This window comes from Bombina bombina, chromosome 7 (genome assembly GCF_027579735.1).
Source record: "Bombina bombina isolate aBomBom1 chromosome 7, aBomBom1.pri, whole genome shotgun sequence".
Lineage (NCBI taxonomy): Eukaryota > Metazoa > Chordata > Amphibia > Anura > Bombinatoridae > Bombina > Bombina bombina.
In genome coordinates this window covers 209,443,220-209,470,071 of record NC_069505.1, presented here as the reverse complement: position 1 = coordinate 209,470,071, position 26,852 = coordinate 209,443,220, and the positions used below count along the sequence as shown (strand labels likewise).

General features: G+C 41.6%; 1 protein-coding gene across 1 annotated transcript in view; it reads right to left on the bottom strand.

The window, feature by feature from the left end:
* Positions 1-26,852, bottom strand: part of SBF2 (SET binding factor 2) — a 1,344,181-nt gene that overhangs the window by 538,154 nt on the left and 779,175 nt on the right. The window contains exon 16 of the mRNA XM_053720592.1: positions 3,944-4,093. Coding sequence (XP_053576567.1) covers positions 3,944-4,093 — 150 coding nt within the window. The remainder of the gene's footprint in view (positions 1-3,943; positions 4,094-26,852) is intronic.

Below are 26,852 nucleotides of genomic sequence, written 5' to 3'. Positions count from 1 at the left end.
CTAGAAGATACCCCTGAGAAACAATTTCTATTTCCCAGGGGTCGGGAACATCTCTTGCCCAAGCCTGAGCAAAGAGAGAAAGTCTGCCCCCTACTAGATCCGGTCCCGGATCGGGGGCTATCCCTTCATGCTGTCTTGGTAGCAGCAGTAGGCTTCTTGGCCTGTTTGCCCTTGTTCCAGCCTTGCAATGGCTTCCATGCTGGTTTGGGTTGGGATGCGTTACCCTCTTGCCTAGTGGCTGTAGAGGTGGAAGTCGGTCCGTTCCTGAAATTGCGAAAGGAACGAAAATTAGACTTATTTTTAGCCTTGAAAGGTCTATCCTGTGGAGGACCTTTCCCCCAGTGATATCTGAAATAATTTCCTTCAACTCTGGCCCAAATCGGGTCTTACCCTTGAAAGGAATATTAAGTAATTTTGTTTTGGACGACACATCCGCCGACCAAGACTTTAACCAAAGCGCTCTGCGCGCCACAATTGCAAAACAAGAATTTTTCGCCGCTAATTTAGCTAACTGGAAAGCGGCGTCTGTAATGAAAGAATTAGCCAACTTCAGGGCGTGAATTCTGTCCATGACTTCATCATAAGAAGTCTCCTTTTGGAGCGAGTTTTCTAGTTCCTCAAACCAAAAAGCCGCTGCAGTGGTTACAGGAATAATGCAAGAAATTGGTTGAAGAAGAAAACCCTGTTGAACAAAGATTTTCTTAAGTAAACCTTCTAATTTTTTATCCATAGGATCTTTGAAAGCGCAACTGTCTTCTATTGGTATAGTCGTGCGCTTAGCTAGCGTTGAAACTGCCCCCTCTACCTTAGGGACCGTCTGCCATGCGTCCCTTCTAGGGTCAACAATTGGGAACATTTTCTTAAATATAGGAGGGGGAACAAAGGGTACACCTGGCTTCTCCCACTCCTTAGTCACGATATCCGCCACCCTCTTAGGTATCGGAAATGCATCAGTGTGTACTGGGACCGCTAAGAATTTGTCCATTTTACACAATTTTTCAGGGATCACCAAAGGATCACAATCATCAAGTGTAGCTAGGACCTCCTTAAGTAGGGCGCGGAGGTGTTCTAGCTTAAATTTAAATGCTATGGCATCAGGCTCTGCCTGCTGAGAAACTTTCCCTGTGTCAGAAATTTCTCCCTCAGACAGGCCCTCCCTTACCGCCAAGTCAGATTGATGTGAGGGCACTACAGATAAATTATCCTCTGCGTCAGCTTGCTCATTTTCTGTGTTTAAAACTGAGCAATCACGCTTCCTAGGAAAAGCTGGCAGTTTGGATAAAAATGCTGAGAGAGAATTATCCATTACTGCCGCTAACTGTTGCATAGTAATCGCAATTGGTGCGTTAGATGTACTGGGCATCGCTTGCGCGGGCATAGCTGGTGTTGACACAGAAGGGGAGGATAGCGAGCTATCTTCACACCCTTCAGCTAAAGAATCATCTTGGGCTATATCTTTAAGTGTAATTATACGGTCCTTAAGCTGTTTGGACGCTATAGCACATTTCACACATAAATTTAATGGGGGAACCACCTTGGCCTTTTAACATAGAGAACATAGGCTATCTGAAGGTTCAGACATGTTTAACAGACTTAAAAGTAACTTCAATGCAATAAAATTTATTTTTGACAAAAACGTTACTGTCTCTTTAAATAATAAAAGTGCACACTTTATTACTGAAACATCAAAAAACCATCAAAAACACATCCGATTTTTATGAAATTTTCACCACTGTGTCATAATGCTTTGAAAAGGTTGCACACAAATTTTCAAACCAATTAACCCCTTAATGCCCAAACCGGAGCTAATAACAGCAGTTAACCGGTTAACACACTACAGTACTCTGCCACAGCTTGCCCTGTGGCTTTTACCTTCCTTAGGGTTATTTTGGTAAGAATATAAGCCTCCCTGGAGCCCTTCCTGATGCCTCCGGACTCCCCACGTGAAGCTGCATGAACTGGCTAGTCAAAACAAGTGCACAATTGAGGCGCGAAAATGAGGCTTCCTTCCTCTGCATACCAGAGTGGAGGGGCCTTTCTGACTAGATTAGGTGTCCAACTAAGTGCCAGGCGCAAATTAATCCCCAAAAGTGTTTTAAGTTGATAAAAAAACACCTATTTAAGTTGAAAACTTGCTAAAAAGCAATTGATTAGCCCACAATATTGTCAACTAGCATAAGCCCTTAAAATAAGCCATCCTTTTATTGCTGAATCTAATAACAATGGCTTACCTATCCCAGAGGGAATTTCTGACAGTCTTCTAGCATTACTGGGTCTTGTTAGAAAAATGACTGATCATACCTGAAGCAGTTAAGCCTGCAAACTGTTCCCCCCAACTGATGTTATCTGATTTCAACAGTCCTGCGTGGGAACAGCAATGGATTTTAGTTACTGGTGCTAAAATCATAGTCCTCTTAGCAGAAATCTTCTTCACTTTCTGCAGCAGAGTAAATAGTACAAGCCGGCACTATTTTAAAATAACAAACTCTTGATAGAAGAAATAAAAAACTACAACTAACACCACATACTCTTTACCACCCCCGGGGAGATGCTACTAGTTAGAGCGGCAAAGAGAATGACTGGGGGGCAGAGCCTGAGGGGAGCTATATGGACAGCTTTGCTGTGTGCTCTCTTTGCCACTTCCTGTAGGGATTGAGAATATCCCACAAGTAAGGATGAAGCCGTGGACCGGATACACCAATGTAGGAGAAATTTTATTTATTCGGCTGGCTTAAATGGACTAGCTGGTGCACCTGGATCCCATTTGAGCTTTTTTAAGTGAAATCATTAGCTAATTATCTTCGTTTTTTTAAAGCTGTATTGTCATACAGGTCCATTAATATAGTCAGATCAGCGATTTCTGCAGGCCATAGACCCATTACTAATATCGCCAAAGGTCAAAACCCTTTAACTTGTAGGTTGATTAAATCTATTTGCCTCAAAAGACCTCCTTTACCTAAATATTCTTTTTTTGGGGATGTTGATTTGATTATATCTCTTTTTAATAAATGGTCCGATAATTAATTTATTTCACTTAAACGACTTACTGCTAAGCTTACTACACTTTTATGCCTTTTAACTTGAAAAAGGGTCTCTGACGTAAGATTATGATAAAAAAAAAATCTCCTCAAGGAGTAATTTTTTCTATTTCTCACAGGACTAAAACCCTTTCTTCTACTATTTTCTTTCCCTACTTTTATGAACATCCTAAATTATGTGTAGTACTATATCTAAAAGAATATGAACGAGGAACATTACCTCTTAGATCTTCCTGTTCTAAACAACTTTTGATTTACTTGTATCCTCTCCTACTCCTACCATTAGTAGATGGGTTAGGTGGATTATGGTGCAGGCTGAAGTGGAAGATAACTTCTCATTCTAATAGAGGAGCCTTTGCTTCAAAAGCTTTCTCCAAATCAGCTTCTCTTCAAGAGATATTAAATGCTGCAGATTGGTCCTCTGATAACAATTTTAGACCATTTTATTTTAAGCCTATTCATTCTATTCCAAACCAGTTGGTATCATGATTATTCTGTGTTAAACTAGCAAAATACTCGTCTCTGTGTCTTTAATAAAATCTAGATTATTCCGTCACAGAGTAAGGATAATCGGAATATTACCTGCAAGCTCAACCCGTTTTAATAAGCTGTGGTTTCAAAGCACAAAACCAGCTATTTCATATACACAAATAAACCTGCAATTTCTCATACATTTATACTCTGCAGCTGGTGTAACAAGTCATTGGAAATACATTAAAGGAAAAACAATTTTACTTTATACTGTCCCTTTAAGGTAACCAGACATTCTTGAATTCTTTTACTGTATTTGTTCCTGCCACCACTACTGGATGTCGGTTCTAAGAATATATCACCACTTAAGAAAATAATCGGCAAGTCTTGTTCTTTTATTAGTTTCATTATTAAAAGGAACAGCCGTTATTTACCTGCAGCGTGCAATTCATCATTCGCACTATGTAATCGAACTGCGAGTGGTTCAACACTGTTCGATTCTGTTGAACATGTAGCCCCAGTTCTTCTGTAAGACACTGTCTTGCTGCTTTTCCTTTAAGCGCTCTCAATGCAGCAGGAAGGGTCTAAAATAAGAAAACAATCTCATTAAATTTATTAAAGACACTTCATTATTGCAATAAAACATTTAATGTTCTCCATTCCTTAAATTATTGGCATTATATAAAAGAAAGCTATATAGACCAACATAATCTGCAGAAATTGCTAAATTATTCCAGAGTTTATCAGTGAATAACAAATATTTATATTACAAAACAACAAGCTGGATGTCAAGTATCTTATCAAGTTAGCTTTATATTAGGGTTGTTATATCTTTATACTGAGCTGAAACAAATCACATTACTGAAGAGATACGAAGATAATATATATAGAAATCCTATCCATGACTAGCTATACGGAGGCACCATGGAAAACTTAAAGGGACATTAAACCCAAAAAAATGTATTTCATGATTCAGATAGAAAAACAGAATTTATGCTTACCTGATAAATTACTTTCTCCAACGGTGTGTCCGGTCCACGGCGTCATCCTTACTTGTGGGATATCTCTTCCCCAACAGGAAATGGCAGAGAGTCCCAGCAAAGCTGGCCATATAGTCCCTCCTAGGCTCCGCCCACCCCAGTCATTCGACCGACGGACAGGAGGAAATATATATAGGAGAAACCATATGGTACCGTGGTGACTGTAGTTAGAGAAAATAATTCATCAGACCTGATTAAAAAACCAGGGCGGGCCGTGGACCCGGCGTCATCCTTACTTGTGGGAACCAATACCAAAGCTTTAGGACACGGATGAAGGGAGGGAGCAAATCAGGTTACCTAAACGGAAGGCACCACAGCTTGCAAAACCTTTCTCCCAAAAATAGCCTCCGAAGAAGCAAAAGTATCAAATTTGTAAAATTTGGCAAAAGTGTGCAGTGAAGACCAAGTCGCTGCCTTACATATCTGGTCAACAGAAGCCTCGTTCTTGAAGGCCCATGTGGAAGCCACAGCCCTAGTGGAGTGAGCTGTGATTCTTTCAGGAGGCTGCCGTCCGGCAGTCTCATAAGCCAATCGGATGATGCTTTTAAGCCAAAAGGAAAGAGAGGTAGAAGTCGCTTTTTGACCTCTCCTTTTACCAGAATAGACAACAAACAAAGAAGATGTTTGTCTGAAATCTTTTGTAGCCTCTAAATAGAATTTTAGAGCACGGACTACGTCCAAATTGTGTAACAAACGTTCCTTTTTTGAAACTGGATTCGGACATAAAGAAGGTACAACTATCTCCTGGTTAATATTTTTGTTAGAAACAACCTTTGGAAGAAAACCAGGCTTAGTATGCAAAACCACCTTATCTGCATGGAACACCAGATAGGGCGGAGAACACTGCAGAGCAGATAACTCTGAAACTCTTCTAGCAGAAGAAATAGCAACCAAAAACAAAACTTTCCAAGATAGTAACTTAATATCTATGGAATGTAAAGGTTCAAACGGAACCCCTTGAAGAATTGAAAGAACTAGATTTAGACTCCAGGGAGGAGTCAAAGGTCTGTAAACAGGCTTGATCCTAACCAGAGCCTGAACAAATGCTTGAACATCTGGCACAGCTGCCAGTCTTTTGTGTAGTAAGACAGATAAAGCAGAGATCTGTCCCTTTAGAGAACTTGCAGATAATCCTTTCTGCAAACCTTCTTGTAGAAAGGAGAGAATCTTAGGAATTTTTATCTTATTCCATGGGAATCCTTTGGATTCACACCAACAGATATATCTTTTCCATATTTTATGGTAAATCTTTCTAGTTACCGGTTTTCTGGCCTGAACCAGAGTATTTATCACAGAATCTGAAAACCCACGCTTCGATAGAATCAAGCGTTCAATCTCCAAGCCGTCAGCTGGAGGGAGACCAGATTTGGATGTTCGAATGGACCCTGAACAAGAAGGTCCTGTCTCAAAGGTAGCTTCCATGGTGGAACCGATGACATATTCACCAGGTCTGCATACCAAGTCCTGCGTGGCCACGCAGGAGCTATCAAGATCACCGAGGCCCTCTCCTGATTGATCCTGGCTACCAGCCTGGGAATGAGAGGAAACGGTGGAAATACATAAGCTAGGTTGAAGGTCCAAGGTGCTACTAGTGCATCTACTAGAGTCGCCTTGGGATCCCTGGATCTGGACCCGTAGCAAGGAACCTTGAAGTTCTGACGAGACGCCATCAGATCCATGTCTGGAATGCCCCATAATTGAGTTATTTGGGCAAAGATCTCCGGATGGAGTTCCCACTCCCCCGGATGGAATGTCTGACGACTCAGAAAATCCGCCTCCCAGTTTTCCACACCTGGGATGTGGATCGCAGACAGGTGGCAGGAGTGATCCTCCGCCCATTGAATTATTTTGGTCACTTCTTTCATCGCCAGGGAACTCCTTGTTCCCCCCTGATGATTGATATACGCAACGGTCGTCATGTTGTCTGATTGGAACCTTATGAATCTGGCCTTTGCTAGTTGAGGCCAAGCCCTGAGAGCATTGAATATCGCTCTCAGTTCCAGAATGTTTATCGGGAGAAGAGACTCTTCCCGAGACCATAGACCCTGAGCTTTCAGGGATTCCCAGACCGCGCCCCAGCCCACTAGACTGGCGTCGGTCGTGACAATGACCCACTCTGGTCTGCGGAAGCTCATTCCCTGGGACAGATGGTCCAGGGTCAGCCACCAACGGAGTGAATCTCTGGTCTTCTGATCTACTTGAATCATTGGAGACAAGTCTGTATAGTTCCCATTCCACTGTTTGAGCATGCACAGTTGTAATGGTCTTAGATTAATTCGTGCAAAAGGAACTATGTCCATTGCTTCAACCATCAACCCTACTACTTCCATGCACTGCGCTATGGAAGGATGAGGAACAGAATGAAGAACTTGACAAGAGCTTAAAAGTTTTGACTTTCTGACCTCTGTCAGAAAAATCCTCATTTCTAAGGAATCTATTATTGTTCCCAAGAAGGGAACTCTTGTCGACGGAGACAGAGAACTTTTTTCTATGTTCACCTTCCATCCGTGTGATCTGAGAAAGGCCAGAACGATGTTTGTATGAGCCTTTGCTTTTGACAGGGACGACGCTTGTATTAGAATGTCGTCCAAGTAAGGTACTACTGTAATACCCCTCGGTCTTAGAACCGCTAGAAGGGACCCTAGTACCTTTGTGAAAATCCTTGGAGCAGTGGCTAACCCGAATGGGAGGGCCACAAACTGGTAATGCTTGTCCAGAAAAGCGAACCTTAGGAACTGATGATGTTCTTTGTGGATAGGAATATGTAGGTACGCATCCTTTAGATCCACGGTAGTCATAAATTGACTTTCCTGGATAGTGGGTAGAATCGTTCGAATGGTTTCCATCTTGAACGATGGTACCCTGAGAAATTTGTTTAGGATCTTCAAATCCAAAATTGGTCTGAAAATTCCCTCTGTTTTGGGAACTACGAACAGATTGGAATAAAATCCCATTCCTTGTTCCTTTATTGGAACTGGGTGTATCACTCCCATCTTTAACAGGTCTTCTACACAATGTAAGAACGCCTGTCTCTTTATTTGGTTTGAGGATAAGTGAGACATGTGGAACCTTCCCCTTGGGGGTAGTTCCCTGAATTCCAGGAGATAACCCTGAGAAACTATTTCTAGCGCCCAGGGATCCTGAACATCTCTTGCCCAAGCCTGAGCAAAGAGAGAGAGTCTGCCCCCCACTAGATCCGGTCCCGGATCGGGGGCTACTCCTTCATGCTGTTTTGTTAGCAGCGGCAGGCTTCTTGGCCTGCTTACCCTTGTTCCAGCCTTGCATCGGTTTCCAGGCTGGTTTGGGTTGTGAGGCATTACCCTCTTGCTTAGAGGATGCAGAATTAGAGGCCGGTCCGTTCCTGAAATTGCGAAAGGAACGAAAATTAGACTTATTTTTGGCCTTGAAAGGCCTATCTTGTGGAAGGGCGTGGCCCTTTCCCCCAGTGATGTCTGAAATAATCTCTTTCAATTCTGGTCCAAATAGAGTTTTACCTTTGAAAGGGATGTTAAGCAATTTTGTCTTGGATGACACATCCGCTGACCAAGACTTTAGCCAAAGCGATCTGCGCGCCACGATAGCAAACCCTGAATTTTTCGCCGCTAATCTAGCTAATTGCAAAGCGGCATCTAAAATAAAAGAGTTAGCCAACTTAAGTGCGTGAACTCTGTCCATAACCTCCTCATATGGAGTCTCTCTACTAAGCGAGTTTTCTAGTTCCTCGAACCAGAACCACGCTGCTGTAGTGACAGGAACAATGCACGAAATGGGTTGTAGAAGGTAACCTTGCTGTACAAAAAACTTTTTAAGCAAACCCTCCAATTTTTTATCCATAGGATCTTTGAAAGCACAACTATCTTCGATAGGAATAGTAGTGCGTTTGTTTAGAGTAGAAACTGCCCCCTCGACCTTAGGGACTGTCTGCCATAAGTCCTTTCTGGGGTCGACCATAGGAAATAATTTCTTAAATATAGGGGGGGGGGTACAAAAGGTATGCCGGGCTTTTCCCACTCCTTATTTACTATGTCCGCCACCCGCTTGGGTATAGGAAAAGCATTGGGGTGCACCGGAACCTCTAGGAACTTGTCCATCTTGCATAATTTCTCTGGAATGACCAAGTTGTCACAATCATCCAGAGTAGATAACACCTCCTTAAGCAGTGCGCGGAGATGTTCCAATTTAAATTTAAATGTCACAACATCAGGTTCAGTTTGTTGAGAAATTTTTCCTGAATCTGAAATTTCTCCATCTGACAAAACCTCCCTCATGGCCCCTTCAGATTGGTGTGAGGGTATGACAGAACAATTATCATCAGCGCCCTCCTGCTCTTCAGTGTTTAAAACAGAGCAATCGCGCTTTCTCTGATAAGTAGGCATTTTGGATAAAATATTTGCTATGGAGTTATCCATTACAGCCGTTAATTGTTGCATGGTAATAAGCATTGGCGCACTAGATGTACTAGGGGCCTCCTGTGTGGGCAAAACTGGTGTAGACACAGTAGGAGATGATGTAGTATCATGTTTACTCCCCTCATCTGAGGAATCATCTTGGGCAGTTTCATTATCTGTGGCAGTACTGTCCTTACTTTGTTTGGACGCTATGGCACAATTATCACATAAATTTAAATGGGGAGACACATTGGCTTTCATACATATAGAACATAGCTTATCCGAAGGCACAGACATGTTAAACAGGCTTAAACTTGTCAACAAAGCACAAAAAACGTTTTAAAACAAAACCGTTACTGTCTCTTTAAATTTTAAACAGAAAACACTTTATTACTGAATATGTGAAAAAGTATGAAGGAATTGTTCAAAAATTAACAAAATTTCACCACAGTGTCTTAAAGCATTAAGAGCATTGCACACCAAATTTCAGAGCTTTAACCCTTAAAATAACGGAACCGGAGCCGTTTACAAATTTAACCCCTATACAGTCCCAGCTATAGCCTTTGCTGAGACCCAACCAAGCCCAGAGGGGAATACGATACCAATTGACGCTTTCTAGAAGCTATTCCAGCAAATTTCAGATCCTCACACATGCATCTGCATGCCCTGCTCTCAAAAAACAACTGCGCAGTAATGGCGCGAAAATGAGGCTCAGTCTACAACTAGGAAGGCCCCCTGACTGGAAAAGGTGTCTAACATAGTGCCTGCCGTTTAATAAACGTTCCCCAAGTTTATAAATGCGAATTGTCAGCATAAATATGAATAAAATGCCCAAATAAAGCAATCGATTTAGCCCATAAAAATGTCTACCAGTTTTTTAGCCCATATTAAGCCCTTTATTCTGTTTGTTTGACTAAGAAAATGGCTTACCGGTCCCCATGAGGGGAAATGACAGCCTTCCAGCATTACATGGTCTTGTTAGAAATATGGCTAGTCATACCTTAAGCAGAAAAGTCTGCTGTTTCCCCCAACTGAAGTTACTTAATCTCAACAGTCCTATGTGGAAACATCAATTGATTTTAGTTACTGTCTGCTAAAATCATCTTCCTCTCACAAACAGAAATCTTCATCCTTTTCTGTTTCAGAGTAAATAGTACATACCAGCACTATTTTAAAATAACAAACACTTGATAGAAGAATAAAAACTACATTTAAACACCAAAAAACTCTTAACCATCTCCGTGGAGATGTTGCCTGTGCAACGGCAAAGAGAATGACTGGGGTGGGCGGAGCCTAGGAGGGACTATATGGCCAGCTTTGCTGGGACTCTTTGCCATTTCCTGTTGGGGAAGAGATATCCCACAAGTAAGGATGACGCCGTGGACCGGACACACCAATGTTGGAGAAATACAATTTTAAACAACATTCCAATTATTCCAAATATGGGTGAGCCAATCACATGAGGCATCTATGTGCAGCCACCAATCAGAAGCTAATGAGCCTATCTAGATATGCTTTTCAGGAAAGAATATCAAGAGAATGAAGCAAATTAGATAATAAAAGTAAATTAGAAAGTTGTTTAAAATGGTATTCTCCATCTGAATCATGAAAGAAAAATTTAGGGTTTAATGTCCCTTTAATGAAAACACAGAAAATGGAAATGGAATAAAAGATAAGGGAACATAAAAAGTGAAAATTAAACTTTCACGGTTCAGATAACCTGTGAAATTTTAAGAGATATTTCAATTTACTTCTGTTATGAAATGTGCTTTGTTTTTTATCATCATTTGTTAAAAAGCACAGTTAGGTAAGCTCAGGAAGTGGTCTACTGGGAGCTAGCAGGTGACTGCACATTTGCCTCTTGTCATTGGTCACCAATGTAGTGCACTGCTGCTCTGGAGTGGACTTTGCAAGGGATAAATAAGCTTTAGTGCAATAATAACATTCTCTAGCATATTATGCCCTTTAATAACACTGCAAACACTGGAGTTTGTATATTTTCCTTATTCAGTAAGGTCCTTGCTGCTGGGATTAAAGTGTGTGGTGAAAGGTAAGGATGTATCTATAGGGAACGGATGTGTGGGTGGGGCAGACATTTTTATTTGCTATAAACTGTGAATCAGTAAAAACTAAATGTATGCTCACCAGATACATTTCTTTCTTTCCTGGCAGGGAGAGTCCAGAACTTCATTCATTACTGTTGGGAATATCAACACCTCCAGGAGGAGGCAAAGACACCCCAGCCTAAAGCTATAAATATCCCTTCCAATTCCCCTATCCCCCCAGTCATTCGGCCAAGGGAACAAGGACAAGTATGAGAAACATTAGGGTATAGAGGTGTACAAAGAAAAGGAAAACAGACCAAAAAAGACAACAGGCGGGGTTCCCTGCCAGGAAAGAAAGAAATTTATCTGGTAGCATAAATTTTATTTTATTTCCAAAGACAGGGAGAGTCCACACCTTCATTCATTACTGTTGGGAACCAACACCCAAGCTCCAGAGGACACTGAATTAATAAAAACAGGAGGACAAAGAAGAAGGCAGACCCTAATCTGGGGGCACCACAGCCTGTAACACCCTTCTCCCAAAAGCTGCTTCAGTCAAAGCAAAAACAGAATTTATAGAATTTTCTAAAAGTTTGCAAGGAGGACCAGGTAGCCGCCTTACAAATTTAATCTACAGAGGTTTCGTTCTTAAAAGCCTAGGAAGAAGAAACTGCCCCAGTGGAATGAGCCGTTATTCTCTCAGGAGGCTGTTGTCCAGCTTTCTCATAAGCCATACGGATGATACTGCTCAGCCAAAAAGATAATGAAGTCGCAGTGGCCTTCTGGCCCTTGCGTCTACCAGCATATAAAACAAACAAAGAAGAGGATGGTCTGAAATTCTTAGTAACCTGAAGATAAAATTTCAAAGCACGCACAACATCCAAATTGTGGAGCAAACTTTCCTTCGAGGAAGAAGGGTTAGGACAAAAGGAAGGAACAACAATCCCTTGATTGATGTTACGATCAGAGACCACCTTAGGTAGGAATGCTAACTTGGTACGTAAAACTGCCTTATCCGTATGGAATACCAGATAAGGGGGCTCACACTGTAAAGCAGATATCTCAGACTCTGCGAGCAGAGGCGATGGCCAACAAAAAAAAAAACTTTCCAGGATAAAAGTTTAAGATCAACAGAATGCATAGGCTCAACTGGAGCTTGTTTCAAAAAACAAAGAAGAAGATTGAGGCTCCATGGAGGAGCAGCAGGCTTAAATACAGGCCTGATTCTAACCAGTGCAGTACATCAGGAAGGTCTGCTAATCTCTTGTGCAGTAGAACCGACAGGGCAGAAATCTGACCCTTCAAAGAACTGGCCGACAGGCCCTTCTCCAAACCATCCTGAAGAAAAGACGGAATTCGAGCAACACTCACTTTGTGCCAAGAAAAACCGTATTCCTCACACCAAAGTAGGCAAGTATGCTACATCCTGTGGTAAATACGGCGAGTAAAGGCTTGCGAGTTTGGATCATAGTGACTATGACTCTCTCAGAAAATCCTCTTTTGGATAAGACTAGGCGTTCAATCCCCACGCAGTCAGTCAGAGAATCTAGGTTTTAATGAAGGAATGGTCCCTGCATTAGAAGATCCATCCAAGATGGCAACCTCCATGAAGGGAAGGAGGACATCCTCACCAGATCTGCGAACCCTGTTCTTCGCGGCCAAGATGGTGTTATTAGAATTAACAGGATGTGGATCACGGAAAGAAGACAATTGTGGGATTCTGCCCATTGCAGATTTCGAGACACTTCCTTTATACCTAGGGAGATTCTTGTTCCTCCTTGATAATTGATGTAAGCGACAAAAGTTATGTTGTCTGATTGAAATCTTATATACTGGGCAGAACAAAGTTGGGGCCATGCCCTTAGGGCATTGTGAATGGCCCGAAGTTCCAAGATATTGATTGGAAGAGATGATTCTTCTCAGGTCCAAGTCTTCTAAAACTTCCTGGGACCCTAGACTGCCCCCCAGCCTGAAAGGCTGGCATCCGTAGTCACAATCTCCCAGGATGGTCTCAAGAAGCACGTGCCTAGGGACAGGTGATCTTGACAGAGCCACCAAAAGAGAGTCTCTTGTTAGCTTGTCCAGAACTATCTGTTGAGACAGGTTTAAGTGATCTACGTTCCATTGCCTCAGCATGCATAATTGTAGAGGTCGTAGATGGAAGCGGGCAAAAGGAACAATGTCAATTGAAGACACCATGAATCCAATCAGCTCCATACACTGAGCCACCAAAGGATTTAGGATGGCCTGAATGGATTGACAAGCCGACACCAGTTTGGAACGTCTCTGATCTGTCAGAAAGATCTTTATGTAAACTGAATCGATGATAGTGCCTAGAAAAACAACCCTGGTACTGGGAACCAGGGAACTCTTTTTTAGATTTATTTTCCACCCGTGTGTCCGAAGGAGACACAGAAGAGACTCTGTCTGATATCTTGCCAAAAAGAAAAGATGAAGCTTGAACCAAGATATCGTCCAGGTAAGGAGCCACTGCGGTACCCAGGGAGAGCTCCCAAAACCTTTGTAAATATTCTGGGAGCAGTAGCTAAGCCAAATGGCAGGTAAAGAAATGCAAACCGCAGAAACTGAAAATTATCCTTGTGGATCGGAACATGAAGGTATGTATCCTTTAAGTCGATTGTAGTCATGAACTGTCCTTTCTGAATCAAGGGAAGGATGGACCTGATAGTCTCCATTTTGAAGGAGGAAACCCTGAGAAACTTCTTAAGACATTTTAAGTCCAGGATTGGGCGATAAATTCCCTCCTTTTTGGGAACCACAAAGAAGTTTGAGTAAAAAACTAGACCCCTTTCTGAGACTGCTCCGGGACAATTACTCCCAAGGAGGAAAGGTCCAGAACACAATCTAAGAAAGCTGTCCTCTTTTCTGGTCTTGTAGACAGTTTTGAAAGGAGAAATCTGCCCCTCGGAGGACAAGATTTGAACCCTTTTTTGTATCCCTGAGATACGATGTCTAACACTCAAGAATCCTGAACATCCTAAACCCAAGCCTCTGAGAAAAAGGACAGTCTGCCCCCTGCTCGATCCGATCCCGGATCAGGGGTCACCCCTTTATGTGGATTTGTTGTCTGTGGGCTTCTAAGTCTGCTTGGATTTGTTTTAAGTCTGGATAGGCTTCCAAGTACCCTTGGACTGTTCAGGCTTGGAGGATGATGGAGTCCGTTGATTCTTGTCTGAACAAAAGGAGCGAAAACTAGAAGACAGCCGCCCTTTAGGTCTAGGTTTCTTATCCTGGGGGAGGAAAGAACCCTTCCCCCACTGTAACAGTGAAAAAGATGGAGTCCAGACCTGAGCCAAATAAAATCTTCCCTTTGAATGGTAAGGAAAGACGTCTAGACTTGGAGACTATATCAGCGTCCAAGACTGTATTCAAAGGGCCCGGCGCAACAGGACAGCAAAACCTGAGGCCTTGGCATTCAAACAGACAATCTGCATATTAGCATCACAGATAAAAGAATTGGCTATTTTTAGTGCCTTGATCCTCTCCTGAATGTCCTCAAGGGAGGATTCAACTTCAATTAATTCTGACAAAGAGTCACATCAATAAGTGGCTGAAACAGGAGACCCATATGTTGAAACAACCTTCTAAAGTAACTCTCCAATTTCTTGTCCATAGGATCCCTAAGAGAGGAGCTATCCTCTAGAGGAATAGTAGTACGTTTGGCGGGTGTGGAAATGGCTCCATCCACCTTAGGAATGGAGCTCCACAGTTCCAATTGAGAATCAGGGACAGTAAACTATTTTTTAAAAATTGAAGGAGAGAAAGGAGTTCCAATCCTTTCCGATTCATTTGCAATAATGTTCGACAAGAAGTGCAAAAATAATCACACCTTTATTAATAGCAAAAAATAATAAAAAATTCCACAAGTCAAATAACAAGCCAGGAGTCAAAACCAGAGCTGGTAGTCAGACGAGCCGAGTCAGGAGCCAAAGCGAATAGTCAGACGAACCGGAATCAGGAACAAGGAAAACAGCAGAGTCAGGAACAAGCCAGGGATCAGGAACCAGGAAGGACGTCAGGCAGCCAGGTAATACACAGGAACTCTCACAAACAAGTCTGAGACAACGCAAAGGCAAAGCATACTGAACAGAGGCCCTTTAAATAATAAGTGATGACATCACAATTCTGAGACTGCATCCTGTCTCACATGGATGATGCACACCAGTCTGGCCATGAAAGGAAGTGCAGGAATTGAGCAGCATCCCCCACAATGCACCATAGTCAGGAAGAGAGGTGAGTAAAATGGCTGCCAGCAGCACATGGCAAACACAACAGGGAAAAAACCCTGACAATTTCTTCATAGACCCTATCTATTAGGAATCTTATGCTCATCAGGAAGCATAGCTTCTGCAACATCTAGGGTAGATAAAACCTCCTTCAAAAGAAAACATAGTGCTCAATTCTAAATCTGAAGTTAGGTTCCTCTTAAGTAGGAGGTTTATTTTCTGAAACTTCTGACTCCGAAAGCTCACCTTCTGATGCCACAGAGGTTAACTCATCCTCAGAAAAATTAGACAAACTAGCCAACTCAGACTAAAGTGAAGGGCTATCCCCCAAATCAGCAGAACTATGCTTAACCTTTCTCTTACGCTTTCCAGAGATAGGTAAGGGGTTTAGCGCAGCAGAGACAGCAGATTGTAACTGAGAAATAAAAAACGCTGGCAAAAAAAACACCTCCAACAGGAGAGACAGGTGCGCCTCAGGGAACTGCTTGTGAAGGATAAAAGAGGACTGTGGAGAGAGAATAGGCATCTCCTAGACAATAGAGTCCTGAGAGGTGGATGGCTCAGAGAGGATAAGCTTATCAGAAGGGTTAACCAGTCCATTTCCATGTTTTGTATCTCTATAGGGAAATTACAAAGGGCCTGTGTCACCCTTGTTTGTATCTCAGTGTTAGGGACACAAGGAGGCAGAGACCTTTACGTGGTCCTGAGCCTTTCAACATATGGCTAAATGCTAACTCTTCCATTTTGCATTTAATCTAGCTGTGTTTTCTATCTCTATATATATATATATATACTCTGTATATATATATATATATATGTATTTGTTGTATGGATAAACAGTATATATATATATATATATATATATATATATACACACACACACTGTATGATACAGTATGGGTGGGCATGTGCGTTTGTGTATATATATATATATATATATATATATATATATATATATATATACACACACACACACACACACCCTGTATGATACAGTATGTGTGGGCATGTGCGTTTGTGCTTTCTGCTTTTGGGTGCACACCCCATTGCAATAGGCTTCTCATTACTATGGTTATGACACAGCAAGCTGTACACAGAAGAGAAGTAGGAATGGAACTGGTGGAGAGGAGAGTGTTCAGGGAAGTAGCCCATTGTCAGAAAAGGAAGAGCCAAAAAGGAGGACACAGTGCACACCCCTAAAATATGTGTTAGAAGATGATGTGGATAGAAACTTGGCAATGACTCAGGGAGGGCATATCAGACAGGTGTTGTTTGTAGGGCATTTAATTAGAAAGTAGGTTGTTAGGGCAATTTATTGACCAGATCCTTTTAACAGAAGTATGCCGTCTACCAGCTGTTCAGGTGCAGCATACAGTGCATCATGCTGACTAATTGCTGGAGGAGTCTGGGATTGATCCAAAAGTCATGGTGCATATTGGCAGCAATCAAAGAGTTGCAAGGAGATGCAGTGTCCTAAACAAGAGCAGCACTGATTGGCTAAAATGCAAGTCTGTCGAAAGAACTGACATAAGGAGGCAGTCTGCAGAGGCTTAGAAACAAGGTAATCATAAAGGTAAAACGATAATTTATGTAAGAACTTGCATGATAAATTTATTTCTATCATGGTGGCGAGAGTCCAGGAGCTGTTATATATGGGATAAGCATTCCTACCAGAAGGTGGCAAAGTTTCCCAAACCTCAAAATCCTATAAATACCCCTCCCACCTCACATATACCTAATTTGTACGAAAAGCCAAATAGTGAGGTTTTTAAGGAGTATAAGCCAATAATGAGGAGCAGGAAAAAAGATGTGCATTAAGCAAAAAATATAACCCACAGTGGGGCCTTGATGACTCTCACCACCATGAAAGGAATGAATTTCTCAGGTAAGTTCTTACATAAATTATGTTTTCATTCATATAGGTGGCGAGAGTCTGCGAGCTGTTACGTATGGGATATAATACCCAAGATGTCGAAGTCCACAACTAACAAGAAATTGAAGGATTAAATAAAAACAGCTTTTTTCGCTGAGAAAATACATTCAAAACCCAAATAATGCCTTTTATGACAAAAAAAACGCTCAAAATTATGGGTACAATTATCAAACAGACAACTTGCCTGAAGGACCTTTATACCAAAAGCTGCTTCTAACGAGACAAAAACATAAAAATGGTAACATTTTGTCAATGTATGCAGAGAAAACAAAGTGGCTACTTTGCAAATTTAATCAACTGAAGCCTCATTCTTGAAAAGTCCAAGATGTGGCAAACAATCTAGAAGAATGAGCTGTAATTCTCTGTGGTGCAGACTGGCCTGCCTCCAAATAAGGTTTTGTGAATCAAAAATTTCAACCAAGAGGCTACAGAAATAGCAGAGACCTTCTTGCCTTTCTTAGTATCAGAAAAAAAAAAACAGACTAGAAGTCTGTCTGAAATCTTTAGTAGCTTCAGCATAATATTTTAATGCTCTAACAACATCCAAAGAATGCAAAGCTTTTTAAGCAACATTTCTCAGATTAGAACACAAGGAAGGAAATATAATTTCCCTATTAATGTTGTGAGAATTAACAACCTTAGGAAAAAAATGTGAAAGAAGTCTGTAGGAAAAGCTTGAATCCTAAAAGAATACCATTAGTAATCATGAGAAGAACACTATGAAATATACGTTTTCCAAAGTTTGTGATAGATCTTTCTTGAAACAGGTTTGTGGGCCTGAATCAGTGTTAATCACAGAGTCAGAGAAATCTCTATGACTGAAAACTAAGAATTCAATCTCCATGCCATTAAGTTTAGAGACTTTAGATCTGGATGTAAGAAGGGACCTTGAGACAGAAGATCTGGTCTTAAAGTAACTCGACATCTGAACTAGACCTGCATACCAAATACTGTAAGGCCACACATTACTGAGGACCATTTGATCTTTATTTTGGAAATCACTCTGGGAAGCAGGACCAGAGGGGTAAATATATAAGCATACTGGTAAGACCAGGAGACTGCCAGAGCATCAAATACCTCCTCCTGAGGATCCCTGGACCTTGCAAGGATCTGGGAAGTTTGTTCTTAAAACGAGAGCCATCCGATCTATTTCTGGTATGCTCCATAATTGAACAATCCGATAGAACACATCTTGGTGGAGAGACCACTCTACCGGATGTAGGGACTGACAACTGAGGTAATCTACCTCCCAGTTGTCTACACCTGGGATATGAATCCTAGTAATGAGGCAGGAATTAGCTTCTGCCCAAGAAAGGATTTGAGATACCTCTATCATGGCTAGAGAACTTTGAGTTCCCCCTTGATGATTGACATAGGCCACTTTGTGATATTGTCTGTCAGAAATCGGAGATAAGGTTCTTTCTTCAATAAAGGCCAAGTCTGAAGGGCCCTGAAAAGAGCACAGAGTTCCAAGATATTGATTGATAACCTCACCTCCCAAGGATTCTAAACTCCTTGTGCTTTCAGAGACCCCCAACCTGTAAGAGTTGCATCTGTGGTGATCACAGACCAGGTTGGAGGAGCAAAGGAAGCCCTCTGAAGAATGGAGTGGTGATTTAATCATCAAGTCTGGGAAAGGTAACGTATTGGGAACTAAGAATATTAGTTGTGCTATTTGAGTATAATCCTTGCCCCACTGGCATAGTTTACAAAGTTGAAGAAGTCTCATGTAAAAACAAGAAAAGAGGATTGTGTCCGATGCTGCAATCATGAGGCCTAAAACTTCCATACACATAGCCACTGAAGGTTTTGACTAGCTTAAACCAGTTTTAGACATCTCTTTTCCGTTAAGGAACAAGTCATGGACACTGAGTCTATCTGGAAACCGAAAAAAGGTTACTTTTGTTAGAGGTATCAAGGAACTCTTTGGTAACCATGTTTTTGAAGAAACAACAGATGATTCATGAGAGATTCTTTTAAATGAAAAAATTGAGTTAGTACCAAGATATCGTCCAAATAAGGAAACACCGCAATACACTGAGCACTGATTACAGACAGAAGGGCAGTAAGAATATCTAAAAATATTGGAGCTGTAGCTAGGTCAAAAGGAAGAGCCACTAAATGGTAAGGCTTTTCCATAAAAGAGAATCTCAGAAATGTTCTGGGTGGATAGGAATGTAAAGATCGACTAGTTTCAATTGTGAAAGTTGAAATTCTTACAAACTTCTTTAGAGTTTTCAGATCCAGAATTGGTCTGAAAGAATTTTCCTGTTTCGATACAAAGAAGAAAATCCTATATTTTCTAGGTCAAAGATACATTTTAGAAAAGCTTGGGCCTTTATAGGATGTTTTGGAATATGGGTAAGAAAAAATCTCCCCATGGGAGGACGAATTTTGAATCCAACTTGATATCCCTAAGAAATTATGTTTTAAATCCAGGGATTTTGGACAGATTCTAATCAAAATTCTGGAAAAAGCTTTAATCTGCCCCCCACCAGAAGTACTAGATTGGGGGTCACACTTTCATGAGGTCTCAAGAGGTTGAATCCAGTAAATATATTAAAAATTAAAGCAAATGAATAAACCCTAGTAACGATATTCCAGCATGTCCTTTTATTTCCCTGTCAAGTGGCATTGTGTGTGTGTGTGTATATATATATATATATATATATAATATTTTTATTAGTGAGCGTGTTTTTAGTGAAGTGGCAGCAATATATGGAAAAAAATGAAGCCGTTTTCGGCCTGAAAGGTGGCCAAAAATCTTTATAGGCCCAGAAAAAACTATATCTGTCTATCCCTATTTCCCATAGCTCTTAATTAGAAGTATGTAGAGGATATTGTTTTTTTTTAAACCTTGAAGAAGGGTTAAAAGAGGTACCTGGTTTAGACCATTCTTTAGCAATCATATCAGAAACAGCATCACGTACAGGGGAAAACTCAGGGAGATTAACAGTTTTGTACACTGAATTTAAACGATTACAGGGTCTATTATCAGAAGGTTTAGTTTCTTCAATACCTAAAGTAACAGACTTATTTTAAAAGAGAACAAATGTGCTCAATTTTAACAAAAAAAAAAGAGGAATTATCAGGTTATGTATCTGATGAGGGATCCTCAGAATCAGAGGAATCTTCATCATTAGAGTATACTTCAGTAATTTGTTTATCAGTGCATATATAACTAGTATAAGGTAATACCAGAACTGACCTCCTACATTTATTTGAAGGCGGTAGTGCAGTCATTGCCTTCTCAATGGCAGCAGCAATAAACTTTTTTATTGCTGGGAGTACGCCATCTGCATCCATCTGTATGGGAGAAACAGTTGATGCATGTGTACACCATTATGGCAAAAAATTAAAAAAATAGGAAAATATGCAATAAAGTATTAATATAATAAACTTATTGTAAAAAACAAACAAGCTATGTGGCTTTTTGGCGTGAATTTTTGGTGGCAAAATGTTCTAGCTAAATGCGCACAATAATGACATCACACAAAGACTGATATATTGTGTGATGCGGCGAGCGTGTATGTGAGAAAAAAAAAACTATAGAATCAGGTAATGTGCGAAAAAACAGCTCCTAAAAATCTGGAACTTTTAGTGAATTTTAAAAAAGGTATCTATAATATAATCCTACAAAAAAAAAAAAAAGAGCATAACAACCGTTTATATAAGCTCCAGTCAGAGTATCAGGAATCAGACAGACGTGAATTACTAAAATAATCACACCTTTATTAAAAAATTTAAAAAAATAATAGAGACTCCAAAAGCCAAACAAGAAGATAGGAGTCAAAGCCAGAGCTGGTAGTCGGAGGAGCGGATCAGGAGCCAAATCGAGTAGTCAGACGAGCTGGGGCCAGGAACACAAAGATCAGCAGAGTCAGGAACAAGCCAGGGATCAGGAACCAGAAAGGACGGCAAACAAGCCAGGTTAAAGTAATGACATCTTATTTCTAGGACTGCAACATATTTCTCACTGATGATGTTCTCCAGTTTGGCCATAAGAGGGTGCCTAGGTGTAGTGAGCAACGTTAAAGACACAAATAAATGAAAACAGGGTGAAACCAAGACAGTACCCTCCCCCGCAGGAGGACAAAAGGCTTATTGGGGAAACGGCATGGAAGGCACGGAGGAAGGCGGGAGCATAAACATCAGAGGAGGAAACCCATGAATGCTCCCCGGACTGTAACCCCTCCAGTGAACCAAATACTGTACTCGACCTCTGGACATACAAGAGTTAATAATGCTGCTGACCTCATATTCTTCAAGCTTGTCAACAGAAATAGGACGGGAACGAGGCAACACAGTGGTAAGCCGATTACAAACCAATGGTTTCAAGAGGGAGATGTGAAAAAACTAAATTTATGCTTACCTTATAACTTTCTTTCTTTCCGGATATGGAGAGTCCATGTCGTCATTCAATTACTAGTGGGAATATCACTCCTGGCCAGCAGGAGGAGGCAGAGCACCACAGCAAAGCTGTTAAGTGTCACTCCCCTACCCATAATCCCCAGTCATTTGACCGCAGGGAAATGGAAAAAGGAATAACACAAAGGTGTAGAGGTGCCTGAGGTTTAGTCAAAAATAACTGTCTTAATCAAGGGTGGGCGAGAGGACTCTCCATATCCGGAAATAAATTAATCATCAGGTAACCATACATATTGTTTTCTTTCCTAAGATATGGAGAGTCCACCACGTCATTCAATTACTAGTGAGAACCAATACCCAAGCTAGAGGACACTGAATGAATAGGTAGAGAGAACAAGACCTAAACAGAACGCACCACTGCTTGAAGAACCTTTCTCCCAATGTATGTATGTATGTATTGGGTACTTGTAAAGCACAACAAATAACCCATAAGGGTCTCAAGGTGCTGCTCATTTTATCGACCTCGGAAGGATGAAAGGCTGAGTGGACCTCGCCGGGGATCGAACCTGCAAACCTTGGGTTGCTACAGAGCTCAGCCACAGAAGCCTCAGCCGAGTATACAATTTGGAAAATTTGGAAAAAGTATGCAGAGAGGACCAAATTATAATACATTATGCTCCCCAGACCCCCTTCAATAAATTATGCCCCCAGCAATAAATGATGCCCCCAAGGGCATTATGCCCACCTGCAATACATTTTGCCCCACAGCCCCCTGTAATACATTATGCCCCCAGCCCCCCTGTAATACATTATACCTCCAGACCCCCTGTAATAAATTAAACCCCAGCCCCCCTGTAATAAATTATGCCCCCAGATCCCCATTGTAAGAAATGATGCCCCAGCCCCCTGTGAGAAATTATGCCCCAGTCCCCTGAAAAAAGTATGCCCTGGCCCCCCTGTAAGAAATTATGCCCCAGCACCCTGTACCAAATTATGCCCCAGCCCCCTGTAACAAATTATGCCCCAGCCCCCTGTAACAAATTATGCCCCAGCCCCCTGTAACAAATTATGCCCCAGCCCCCTGCAAGAAATTATGCCCCCAACCCCCCTGTCAGAAATTATGCCCCCAGCCCCCCTGCAATAAATCATTCTACCAGCCCCCCTGTAATAAATCATGCCCTTAGCCCTCCTGCAATAAAATGATGCCTGCAGCCTCATGCAATAAAATGATGCCCCCAGCAATCAATTGATGCCCCTAGCAATAAAATGATGCCCCCAACCTCCTGCAATAAAATTATGTCCCCAGCCTCCCTGCAATAAAATGATGCCCCCTGCCCCACCGTGAAATAAAAAAAAACTTTTACTTACCATCCATCGCTCCGACGGTGAACTAGTCCTTCAGCGTCAGATCCTTGTGAGGTGGATGGGAGGGGTGACACCCGCAATATCACTCCTCATTGGCTGGTGGGCGGAGAAGCTGATCGGATGAACTCTGTGAGGAAACTAATCAAAGAGGGGAGTGTGACAGGGGTCTAAACGCTGCCTGCGCACAGCACCGTTAAGGTCCCCTGTCACATCAAACACAAAGTAAAGCGTTAGGCAAATTAGGCGGCCACGAGGCCCCTGTGAGCGTGAGGCCTTAGGCAACCACCTAATTTGCCTAATTAAAGGAGCTGCCACTGGCCAGACGCTTGTGTAACAAAATAGATAATGCAGAAATCTGACCTTTCAGAGAACTGACTGACAATCATTTGTCCAGACTTTCCTGGAGAAAAGACAAAATTCTAGGAGTCCTGACCCTATTCCAAGAGTAGCCCTTTGATTCACACAAATATAGGTATTTACACCATACCTTATGGTAAATTTTTCGAGTAACAGGCTAGCGAGCCTGGATCATGGTCTCAATGATAGAAAAACCATACTTAGACAGAACTAAGTGTTCAATCTCCAAGCAGTCAGCTTCAGAGAAACGAAATTTAGATGGAGGAATGGACCCTGAGTTAGAACGTCCTTTCTCAGAGGAAACCTCCAAGTTGGCAGAGATTACATTTTCACTAAGTCTGCATACCAGATCCTGTGAGGCCATGCAGGAGCTATTAAAATTACTTATGTTCTCCTGTTTGATATGAGCAATGACTCGTGGAAAGAGCACAAACGGAGGAAACAGGTATGCCAGACCTGAAATCCCAAGGAACCGCCAGAGTATCTATCAGGGCGGCCTGCGGATCTCTTGACCTTGAACCGTACCTTGGAAGCTTGGTGTTCTGCCAAGACGCCATCAGATCCAACTCTGGCACCCCCCCCATTTGAGGGTTAACCTGGAGAACACCTCCGGATGGAGAGCCCACTCCCCGGGATGAGATGTCTGTCTGCTTAGGAGATCCGCTTCACACTAGTCTACTCCCGGAATGTGAATGGCAGATAGACAACAATTGTGAGCTTCTGCCCACTGAATAATCCAAGCCACCTCCTTCATGGCTAAGGAACGCTGAGTTCCTCCCTGGTGGTGGTTGTAAGTCACTGAAGTGATGGAACCTGATAAACCAGGCTAAGGACAACTGAGGCCAAGCCATCAGAGCATTGTAAATCATTCTCAATTCCAAGATGTTTATGGGGAGAGTAGACTTCTCCCAAGTCCATAGTCCCTGCGCCTTTAACGAGTCGTAGGCTGGTGTCCATGGTAACGAACACCAAGGAAGGTCTCCGGAAGCATGTGCTCTGAGACAGATGTTCCTGAGAAAGTCACCACGGGAGAGAGTCCCTTGTCGACTGATCTAGATCTATCCTCTGAGATAGGTCTGAATGGTCTCCGTTCCATTGTCTGAGCATGCATAATTGCAGAGCTCTCAAATGGAATCGAGCAAAGGGAATGATATCCATGGAAGCGACCATCAGACCAATTACCTCCATACATTGAGCTACTGATGGCCGAACAGTAGACCGTCAAGAGAGGCAAGAGGAGATAATCTTGGATTTTCTGACCTCTGTCAGAAAAATGTTCATAGATAGGGAATCTATTTTGGTCCCTAAGAAAACTACCCTTGTAGCTGGAACAAGGGAACTCTTTTCCAGATTCACTTTCCATCCGTGGGAAACGTAGAAAAGACAACAAGATCTCTGTATGAGAGTTTGCTTGTTGAAAACATGGTGCCTGAACCAATATGTCATCCAGATAAGATGCCACTGCAATTCACCGAGACCTGATCACTGCCAAAAGAGCCTCCAGAACCTTTGAGAACATTCTGGGAGCTGTGGCAAGGCTAAACGGAAGAGCCACAAACTGAAAGTGTTTCTCTAGAAAAGCGAATCTCAGGAACTTGTGATGATCCTTGTGGATGGGAACATGAAGATACACATCTTTCAGGTCTATGGTCGTCATGAACTGACCCTCTTGGACCAAAGGAAGAATGGAACGAATGGTTTATATTTTGAAGGATTGTACTCTGAGAAATTTGTTGAGACACTTTAGGTCTAGAATGGGTCAAAAAGCTCCCTCTTTTTTGGGAACCACGAACAGATTTGAATATAATCCCTTACTGGAACTGGAACAATCACTCCCAGGGAAGAAAGGTCCTGAACGCAGTTCAAGAATGCCTCTCTTTTTACCTGGTCTGCAGATAATCTTGAGAGGTGAAATCTGCCTCTGGGGGGGAAGTTTTGAATTCTTTTTTGTAACCCTGTGATACTATGTCCATAGCACAGTCCAAAAGAAACAGCAGCACTCACCACTTATGCAAAACTTCCATCTTTATTGAGACTTCAAAGAAAAAGAAGACAACGTTTCGAACCTCTAGTCCTTAGTCATGTCAATACACTAATGCAGGTAACACACCTTATTAAAGGGGTAGGGGTTACAAACCACACCTACTAATTAACTTTTTAACTGTAAGATCACAGATACTATTTCAGTGTAACCTGACAAAAAGAGGATGCACCATCTAGAGACCAAATACAAAAGTGCATACAAAAGTACAGAATACAAAATATCAAACTAATATATATCATAGTTGTTGCTAACATAAAGGGGGTCAGAGGAAGACCGAGAGGTCATATTCTTTGTTCATTCCAATTGGAAACCGGGTCTCCAATTTATTAATCCAAAATACCTCCCTCTGTTTAAGATATAATTCTCTATCCCCTCCCCTTCTGGGTACGGTGATATGATCTATGATCTGAAACCTAAGTTGGCAGATGTTATGACCTGTCTGAATAAAGTGTTCTGCTACTAGATTATTTATTTTACTGTTCCTAATGTCAGACCTATGTTCTCATATTCTCTCCAGGACCATCCTAGTGGCCTCTCCGATATAACTCCGCCCACAAGGGCACTTAATAATATATATGGCATAGGTGGTATTGCATGTAAATAAACCCCTAATACTATATTTCTTACCAGTACGTGGATGATAGAAATATTTTCCTTTTACCATACTATTACAACTGGCACAACCCAGGCATGGATAACAACCCATGTTTTTATCAGAAATATATGTCTGTACATAATTTTTTTGAGGGCCTATATCAGCTTTAATCAATCTATCTCTAAGGTTCTCACTTCTCATATAGGCAGGCATAAAACCTAACTGAAATTCCTTAACTAGAGGATTACATGTGCTCAAGATATGCCAGTGTTTTCTAAGGATAGAGTTTATACAATTACTTAATGCATTAAATTTAGCAACAAAGACAGGACGCTCTTGTTTAGTCTTAATCTTAACTTTAAGTTTGGATGTCTCAAGCAGACTATTGCGTGGTAATGCCGCTATTTCTTTAATCTCCTTATCAACTTGTCTCGGTCTTCCTCTGACCCCCTATTTGTTAGCAACAACTATGATATATATTAGATTGATATTTTGTATTCTGTACTTTTGTTATATGCAACATTGTATAATTGATTTTATTTGTATGCACTTTTGCATTTTTTGTATTTGGTCACTAGATGGTGCATCCTCTTTTTGTCAGGTTACACGGAAATAGTATCTGTGATCTTACAGTTAAAAAACTAATTAGTAGGTGTGGTTTGTAACCCCTACCCCTTTATTAAGATGTGTTACCTGCATTTGTGTATTGACATGACTAAGGACTAGAGGTCCGAAACTTTGTCTTCTTTTCCTTTGAAGTCTTAATAAAGATGAAAGTTTTTGCATAAGTGGTGAGTGCTGCCGTTTCCTTTGGACTGTATTATTGGGGATTTGTGTGCTACCCCTACAGCTTGCACCACCCGCTACCACTGTGCTGTACCGCATGGACTTTGTTTGTATACTATGTCCACAGCCCAAGGATCTGGGACATATTGTATCCATGCTTGACAAAACAGAGAAA